Below are 9,617 nucleotides of genomic sequence, written 5' to 3'. Positions count from 1 at the left end.
GAAATGACTTATTTCCCTGATTTCCGACTCTATCCACTATCCTATCTAAAAAGGCACAAAAAAAAAAAACTAAACAAAATATATATATATATATATATAAAAATAATGGGAGGGGAAATACTGCATTAGAAGACAAATCAAACATAAATATTTGACTTTGTTTCCCCCAATTCCTCGTCTTTCTTTCTCACACTCGCCACAGAGGAAGGTGAGGAAAAATAAATGTAATGCACAGCCTGCACAAGGACTCTGCTCTACTCATTTCCCTCCATCAAACTGGCATTGGGCTCTTCTCGTAAAGCAACAGCAATTCAGGAATTTTCTTGCTGCTTGGGCCTGCATCCCGTGTGAATTGACAACAATTTTGAGAACAAAATCCCAAAGGTTGCCATTTCCACCTGTCAAAAATTAGGACTTGCTTTTCTCTAGATATTCCAAATCCAAATTTGCAATAAGCAATATTTAACATTTTAAAAACTTGCAGCTTCTGCACGCATTGTGTTATGTATTTAAGAAGTAGAAATCATGTCCATAAAAAGCTAGCAAAGTGGTAATAAATTTCTTTTTTACGTTGATGCAAGCATTGAAGTTTGCTTCTTCCTCAATATAATTCCAATACTTTGTGAAAGTGTCTGTAAAGTGAAATGCTTCTTCTGTGGCTTCTTCTATTGTCCTTGTGTGTCACAGGACCTGAGTGTGCTGGATGAGTCAACCTCACTGACGTGGACCTGTGGCGCTTACTGAAAGATGCAGAATTCAACTTTAACCTCTTTTCATAACCAATCAAGTTATACTGAACTCTGGTGCTAGCTCATTTCAATTTATGTTTGCTCAAACTTATTTGCCAATAAGTAAAAAGGTTCAACCACCACGAGTCACGACCCTTGTTATCTGAATTAGCAATTGCACTAAAGAAACTGAAACAGTGTAGCATTTCATTATAAGGACTTGTGTCAAGCCCCACATCTACAGTGTCATAAAGCACAGTATTTGGTCTATAATTAAAAGGCAGCAGAGTTGAATTCCCTTGAGGGGATTTCATTCGCAAACTAGCTGCCAGAGGAAACCACACAGCTGGTGCCTTCAGCTCTCTGGGGCCAGAAAGCGGACGGTAAACAGCCACCACCCCCATCCTGACTACCAAAACACAGTGTTGGCAACCAAAGAAAGTAGCAACATTGGGGCGATGGGATGGAAATTGTGTCCTCTGCAAAAGTATATTATGGAGAAGCAGCTTGCAATAATAAGGGTGACAGATAAGACATTGTTAGGGAGACAGAAACAGTATCATCAGAGCCTCTGACAACATGAGGTTACAGTAAATCACTTTGTGTCAAGAGAAGGTGGATGGGAAACATATCAATGTCCACAAACTCAAACTCCATGTTAGTCAGAGGAGCTTCATTTTATTTTGTCTTCACAACTTAGCTTTATTTACCTCAGTGGGTGTCTTTTGGTGCCTACAAATAAATACAGATATAATTTGACATGTCCAGAAGTCTAACATAGTCCAATAGGTTTATTTCACTTTCTCATGCCTCAGACCACTTTGACACCTCTGCAGTGTCAACAAGCTCTCAGGGGATTGTGCCCTGAAAAGTTTCAAGGCAAACTAGACAAAACAAAGTGGTTGTATAAACAGGTTTGCAGCATTACTGGATCATCAGCTGATTGTAAACTGCTCACAAGTTAGCTTGACAAGACGACGTTAGCAGGCTAGATGTTAGCCCAGACAAGCCACTTCTAACTGGGACACATTTCAAAGCACAATTGGGACTGGAATACAATTTTTCTGAATGGTACAGTAATCTTTCTCTGTTTAAATAGCTCCTCAGAAAGCGTTAATACTCACAGAAGTTTTTATTATCGTAGAATGACTCAGTTGCTGCTCCCAAACACACAGCTTCAGTCCACGCTGCTCGAACAGAAGGAAAGTACAAGGTGAGTGGACACGCCTATGTCGGCCGCCCATTGGTCCGCGGCGCCGGCAAGATCCGTTGATCTAAATTTCTATTGGACGAGCCCGCTGTCAATCTTAGACGAGCCCGCCACACCAGTGGTTCGAACAAAACCGGCTTGGCTGACGCAATGGAAAAGACACAGGTGTCAATATAAATATATATTGTGTGTAATGTAAAGTTTCATTAGGAGTTGTAAAAAAGAAAAATGATGAGCACATGTTCTTAAAAATATATATTATTAAAATTGTCTTTATGAATTTCTAATCGTTCAACAAATCCGCGTTGGTGTTTGAGGTCTGGCTTTTTTCATAATGTCATGTATCAACGATTTTGCTCAAATGTGTCATTGTCATAATTTTATGATATTCAAATAATGTTTCCTATTATTGCAAACGCACACTTTAGATGTTGTCAGATGTAACCGGATGTAAATATCGCGGAACCATGTATCTGTTTGCTGTGTTTCCGGAGGACCGATTTTTGTGTCCGACTCGCGCTCACACGCTGCTGCATCTTCTCCACCACCACCACCACCATGCCGACTGACACTAAACGTGTTCGCGGTCCAGAAGTTACCCAGAGCCCGTCACTGTTTTTGTGCAAACCGGCGGCCGCTCCCCCTTCGCACGGCCCGAGAGCAGACGGCCGGCAGCGGGATCAAGTGGATGTCCGGCCGGTGTTCGTCCGCTGCGGGCTGGTGAGCCAGGCTAAAGGCTCCGCGTACATCGAGGCTGGAAACACCAAGTTGATGTGCTGTGTTTACGGCCCCAGAGAGACGGAGCGCAAAGATGAGACAGATATGAAATTTGGAAGGTATGAAGTATTTTTAAAACTACAACTTTGCTTAAATGCTGATTAACAAAACCGTAAACAGCGGTACAGGTTACTTGATTTTATTCCTTAGTAGGTTGTATTTATGTGTCTATGTAACTTGGTATTTTCTGTGACACTGCTGGAAGCTGGGAGAACAGAGTCTAAGCTGATCTTGTATGACAACTTAAGTGAATAATGTTGGCTGTATTAAAAGTAACATTTCATCCATTGATACGATAACGAACTCTTTGTTCTGTCAATTTCATTAATATCATAATAACATATAGGTTGGCTTAGTCCGTACACTGCATCCGCATCAATAGGCAAGGCACATTTATTTACAAGATAAGATACCCAGTGATGTAGTGGTGCCTGAAGAAGTGGGTATACTCTTAATTTTCCCCAAAAATGCTTATTTTAAGCGGCCCGTCTACCAAAGGATGAATGGCCTCTGAGAAAAACAATGGCTTTAAGACTGCTCTTGCATATTTAGTTAGTGCACACTAGCAAATTAGAGACAGAGTAGGGAGGTTCATCCCTTCACCATCCTAGGAAAACAAATTGCAGCATACTGTGAAATAATGTTGATGAATCAATGATGTGAATCAGAGGATATTTAGAAGTGGGTATACTCTATGGAGACTGAAAAATAAGTGGGTATACTCCGTATACCTGTGTGCGTATACCCTGCACTACACCACTGAAGATACCTAATTCTACCCGAAGGGTACAGGTTGTACTTCTTCCTGAAGTATATGTGGTTGTAAGTGCTCAGGACTCTGTCCTGCAGTTAAAAGATAATTTCTTTTAAAAAGTACATACATAGGGATCATACAAAATATGCAAGAATTCCACACATATAAAAACACCTTCCCAGAGCAGTGACATATTGACATATTACACAACTCCTTGCCACATCATCCTAAATTACTATTATTATTATTCAGAATATTAAAGGACATCAGCACAAATGGATGTTTATAGCAGTTCAGCCTGGTCTGAGGGACCCTTACTCTATCCAGAGTGTACAAGCTGAAGCTCAGTGAAGAATGCAGGTCGGTTCGGACACTATTCTCTGTGCCTGTCTACCAACACAACGTTCATAGAGTGCTTGGAGAGATGGATGTTTGTGGATGAACACCCATATATAAGCACATTTCAGCAACAAGGTGATTCAAAGTGCTTCACACAAGACATCATAAGCATCATTACAAAATGACACAAACATTAAAAGAAGACATTTAAAAATCACTAAATTGAATCATTAGTGCAAACAGAAGTTTAAATATGAATATATGTTGAAGAATATAGATCCTCAAGAAACATGACATTAAGCAAAAATAGGAAATGAAAGTACAAAAGGTAAAAAAGAAATTCTCAAATTCTGAATATAATGAGTCTTATTTACCTGACGGACAAAGACTGACCTGCTAGTCTCGACATATTAAAATGGGTTCTGTTTTACAATCCAACTTAGAACATCTCCCTGAATATTCAGGTTCACAGTTTGCTCCGTCTGTGTCACAGCACCAAGGTGCCCTGGAAACCCCACCCAATGGTGCTGTGGTGGTGGAATCCACCCACAGTGGATACAACTGAACACTACACCAATTTGTAATAGAGAATGGTGTTTGGTGTCCTTATCCACCGGAAAGCTTTAAAAAAAAAAACTCAGACCTAAAGCTGCTGTAAGTAAAGAGAGAGAGTGAGAGAGTTGTCTAAAGTGCACATATAAGTTGCCAATGTGTATTTAAGACAGTGTGCAGGAGTTTGCCTGCAACGTTTAGAAATTAAAACTCAACATTGGCTGCCTTAAGACGTCTGTGGTCTACTTTTGGTGCTGTGGTTTTGAAACATGTATCAGTATAATTACATTTTTATTAAGTGTATACCAAAGTTTAAGAACCTGGTATCGTGACACCTGTTGTCTCATCATATCTTTTTTTTTAGTAAAGAAAAAACTGATCAAACTCTGGTGTATTTGATAGAGTCTTGTGCTTATATCATGTTTATACTGTTAATGGTATATATGTCCAATGGAAACACATGAGATATACTTTTTTACTGTATCAGGTCACATCTTGACAACCTAACTTCTTAAAGGTACAGTATGTGAATTCCGTTGCCAGCGTCGAGGCTGGAGGGGAATCATGGGAGTTCTCACTGCTTCTCCAACCCCCACCCACAATGAAAATCAACTCTTTTAAGTGTTTATCACATAAGCACATACAGCAACAGTACGGCAGCTTTCAGTAGCAGCTTCCGCTAGCTTATGTAGCGGTCTTTGTTGTAACATCTGGTGTTTCCTTGGCAACGATAAACATGTGTTTCTCATGGCGGATCTGTTATGGCCACTGTCATGATGAACTATAAAATTTCTCTGGTTTTGATAACTGATGGAAATATTTGAGTAAGTACTGAATAAATATATATATATATATTTATATAACATGTTTAGTCAATTTTAATTAATTTAGATATTTTAATGTAAAATTCTTTTACATTAAATATTATACCTTTAATAATCTTTTCAAGTAGACACTTTTAGTCTGTATGTGATATCTTCTGTAAAATAAGTTTATGTTTCTCTTTGTTTGTCCAGGTTGACGACTGACATGCGTTTCGCTCCCTTTTCCTGCTCGGAGAGGGGCTCCTGGATTCAGGGGAGCCAGGACAAGGATCTCTCCCTGATGCTGCATGAGAGTCTGCAGCCAGCCGTCTGCCTCCACAAATACCCCCGCTCCCAGATCGAGATCAACGTGATGGTTCTTGAGAACAGTGGTTCAGTTCTGGCCCATGCTGTCACATGTGCCTCCCTTGCTCTGGCAGACGCCGGGATAGAAATGTATGATCTGGTGCTCGGTTGTTCCATCTGCCAGGACGGTGCCTCGTATGTGGTAGACCCCTCTTACATGGAAGAAAACAGCTGCGGCTCGCTCAGCAGCGAGAACCAGGGCGGTCTGACTGTTGCGTTTCTTCCCAGCTTGAACCAGATTTCTGGGATGCAGTCAGACGGAGAAATGACTGAAGAGACTCTGACAGCGGGGGTTCGAACCTGCATCGAGGGATGCTATAAACTGTACCCAGTCATCCAACAAGCCTTGGCCAAAGCTGTGCGCAGGGCTGCACCCCCACCGTCAGAGAGCTGAAGGACTCTAACTAATAACTTTATGCTCTTTCTATTTCTCACTTTTTCAGTCTTAATGCCTACTTTTCCCTGTTTTCTATTAAATTCTTCAAAAAGAAAACTCCTGAGACAGATTTCATTGTGTTGTTCAAATTTGCTCGCATTGTAATATCCAGGTTTGTCTAGAGCAGTGGTTTTCAACTGGTGGGTCAGTTGGCAGAGCCATTTTCAGTGGGTCGCAAATGTGTGCCTGGATAAAAACGTGTGTAAATTTTTTTTTTTTTTTTTAAACCCTGTGAAGGGCTTTCGAAAAATATCTAAAATTTGGGTCTCAATTTTTCAGAGGAAATGGTGGTAGGTCCTGAGGCTAGACGAGTTGAGAACCACAGGTCACACTTAGGTACTTTTACAGAATAGCAACCTACCAGGTTACAACAAACTGCAAAAAGAAGTAATAAAGGCGGTCTTTTACAGAAATGTTTGGCCAACAAAAATACACAAATACAGAGATCCTGTGCCATTAGCTTTCCTGGAGCTTTCCTCAGAGTTAAAGTCTGGTTTAAACCGGTATTGTCTGGAATAAAATAACATGGCTTTATTAAGATAAGATAATCTTTTATTTATCCCACAACGGGGAAATTTACAAAAACATTTATATTATGACTTTATCAAGGGGTGCAAACTTGTATCTTGTGTGATTTATTTAGAGCTGAAATAAAAATAATTGGAGGGGGTTGGGGGGTCTATGACGCGGCGAGCACGGTCCCTGCAAACATCGAGTCGTTTCATACTGATTGCGGTCAGAGCGCTCTGATTGCTCAACACGGCCAGAAGAAAGTACTTCCGGGCCCTGTAGCCAATCATTGCAACGCATAGACTGTAAATATTACGTTGCAACTATGGTTGCAACCCAACGCGGTCGGCTGGGCGCTCAGACCCTCCGCGGACCATTCTCGCGCCGACCGCGATTACGCAATATCGCCGCGCCGACCGCAAGAAGCATGAAACTTGGGCCCTTTCCGAATTGTCACAGTTAAGTATGCAGTACGTACTATTCGGTATGGAGTTTCAGTATACTGAACTTTCGTGGTCATTCAGCATGCATTTTTTGGGTCCGCGCAGTATACTGAACATTTCAGTATGGATACTAACTTCCGGGTTTTATGCAGTATGGATGCGTGCTTTCAGGAAATTAATTGTATTTTACCACCCACAATGCTGTGCAAAATTAAACGTAAATCGGCACGTCACGTCCGCCTCCAAATCAAAACAAACGAGCGTGGATTAATTTAATCAATTTTTAATCTTAATTTAAAGTCCCGACTGAAATCACAGTTTAATTAACAACAGACAATATAACAAATATCTGCATTATTATAAAACCTTTCCCCCTCTATTTAAATAATCATTTCACTATTTAAATGTGTCTTTATTGGTTTATTTTATATTCTGTATGTTACTGTCTTTCCTACTGTGTGTTCATACTGAATAGTAGGACTACTACCACTCTGTCTCCTAGAAACACCTCCTGATAATGATTGTACAACACGTTAAAAACAGATGGTAAATGTTGACCTTTTCCTTTTTGAGAGTGGCGTTGAGAAGCACGGGAACATTTTGGTACACTATAGGTGAGACACGCTGACGTCTCTGAGAATAATCTATTTAGATAGAATATTTTAACAGCAATAACAATTTCACTTTATTATTTCAAGGAAACTTCTGGCCTGTTTTGGCAACGTCTAAAACAAAGTTGAACTTGTTTGGCTTGAGGTTGTTGGTCTGTCGTGCAGTTTGTAAATCACAGCGTAAATCTGGAGGGTATTTTGGGGGGGTTTGTTGGATCTTGGCTCCAGCCTTTTTTATGTTGGTGCCAACTTCTGTAAAACCGGAAACAAAAACAAACAAAAGAAAATATGGAGGACACAAAATGACCTTTCAATCAAAGGAATAACTCACTTAGCAACTGTGGGAATGTCTGTCGAGGCTGACTGATGCAGCTCTGTGCCTTCATCTCAAACATTCCTGGAATATCAGCATCTCTATGACCAGAATTCAATTTGACCAGAATTCAACTTTAATTATTTCAAAAACTCTTCAGGAAAATCTGCTGAAAATTCTCAGGGGTACAGCCAGGGACATGAGGAACAAGAATCAATTGATAGTTTTCTTGTCATCTCTCACAGATTATTCTTTTTTTTAAATTAAAAGTTTCTAAAATATCTGCATGGAGCATGCTTTCTGGGGCCCAGTCACATTGGGAGGGCCCATTAAAGTTAACACAAAAAAATCATGGTCCATCCTTATATTTTGAAGTCACATAGTATGCAAAATCCACTTTACCACGTTTTTTGAACACTATCATGTGTCCCTGGTCTGCCTACAAACCACCCAATGATAAGGAGAATCTATCCTGTCTGTCTTTTTCCTGCTCCACTTTTCAGAAAATGTGTGCTCAAACAGGCCGTTTGGAGATTTTACCTTCATGACATCACAAAGGACAGTAACCCCTCCCCCAGCTAGGTGTTTGTTCTGCCCTCTGAGTCTGCCTTCTCACCGTAAAGAATAGGACATGGAGCGAGAAAGCCAGAGACACCAGAGCCCTTCCAGAGAGGGGCGTGCTCAGACACAGCTCATTTACATTTAAAGGTGCAGACACAGAAACAGCCTGTTCTGAGCAGGGCTGAAAAAGAGGAGTTTACAGGCATGATAAAATATAGCATCAGAGTGGATATTTGGCAAGAAACTTCACATGTCTTGGGGGCCTCTATGACTCATTTAAACTGGTTAAAAAGGAATATAATTTGTGACCCTTTAAGCAACAATGACCACATATTTTATTTTACACCAAATTACTCTTATTACCTCTTAAAGCAAAAAATACACACATTTTATTTGTATTGTTGCTTCAGTAAAATGAAGCATGTTTCAAAATATAAACCCCCTCTTCTTAAAATAACATGAGCCTCTTTTTTTGTAATGTTCCCAGGAGCAAGCCCAGTGAACTTAACTGTTGCCTGTTGCAATCAGCAAAGCTATTCCAGGACCTGCACTAAGTGAGAATGCCAGAAAAGAAGATGGAAAGGAAGGAGTTGGCTTGGGCATTTGACCCTTACAAGAACTTGTCAACAAACATATTTCAGTCAGCTTCAAAGGCTGATAGGAGCCAGGCACAGGGAGCTAATGTTAGCCAGGAGGCTAGTGCTAACAGCACTGATCAAATGTAAATACTTTGATTTCAGGGCCCTCTCACTGGGAATTTCAGGGGCCTAGCCTGAAAGAATGGTGCAATATCATTCAAAGAGTTTGTTATACAAATATTTAAAAACAAGCAAGACAAGCAATCAAATACGGAGCCCCTGAAGTCCCAAAAAGTATAAAAAATATTATGTTGTGCACACAAGTTAAAGTCTTGTGAGCACAGGATAATAATATTTTGCACAAGACGATAACATGTGTGCAAAAAATAAAATATAATATTCACTTTTTGGGAGTTCAGGGGCCTCGTAATATACAGTATAATGTAAAGTTTTCTTTTTAATTACACTTAATTATTGTCATTATATCATTTAAGTCTCTGCAATAGCTACTGTGTTAGAGGCTTTTCCCCCTACTCAATTACGAACATTTGTTTTCCATATTGCTTGATTTTTGAACAACCGTTGAAGAAATGAAGTCTCTTTTTGTTGCTAATGCACAAGTACAAAATTACACAC

At 40.0% G+C, this 9,617-nt stretch overlaps 1 protein-coding gene across 1 annotated transcript; it reads left to right on the top strand.

Moving 5' to 3' along the window:
- Window positions 1–2,429: 2,429 nt before the first annotated feature.
- Window positions 2,430–6,022, top strand: exosc6 (exosome component 6). The gene is made up of 2 exons (XM_020653082.3): window positions 2,430–2,774; window positions 5,377–6,022. Exons 1-2 carry the CDS (start codon window positions 2,497–2,499, stop codon window positions 5,921–5,923), a joined length of 825 nt encoding a protein of 274 aa, XP_020508738.1. The 5' UTR covers window positions 2,430–2,496; the 3' UTR covers window positions 5,924–6,022.
- The last annotated feature ends 3,595 nt before the right edge of the window (window positions 6,023–9,617 follow it).

The sequence above is a fragment of the Labrus bergylta genome, unplaced genomic scaffold (assembly GCF_963930695.1).
Source record: "Labrus bergylta unplaced genomic scaffold, fLabBer1.1 SCAFFOLD_37, whole genome shotgun sequence".
NCBI classification, from domain to species: Eukaryota; Metazoa; Chordata; class Actinopteri; order Labriformes; family Labridae; genus Labrus; species Labrus bergylta.
Note: the sequence above shows the minus strand (reverse complement) of the source record. Positions and strands in the feature narration are given on the sequence as shown.

What these genes read in the sequence shown, in the direction of transcription:
- exosc6 (XM_020653082.3), top strand. Translation starts at nt 2,497, where the DNA reads ATGCCGACTGACACTAAACGTGTTCGCGGTCCAGAAGTTACCCAGAGC. An exon ending in ACAGATATGAAATTTGGAAG is followed by an intron (nt 2,775 to 5,376) that starts GTATGAAGTATT and finishes TTGTTTGTCCAG; the next exon opens with GTTGACGACTGACATGCGTT.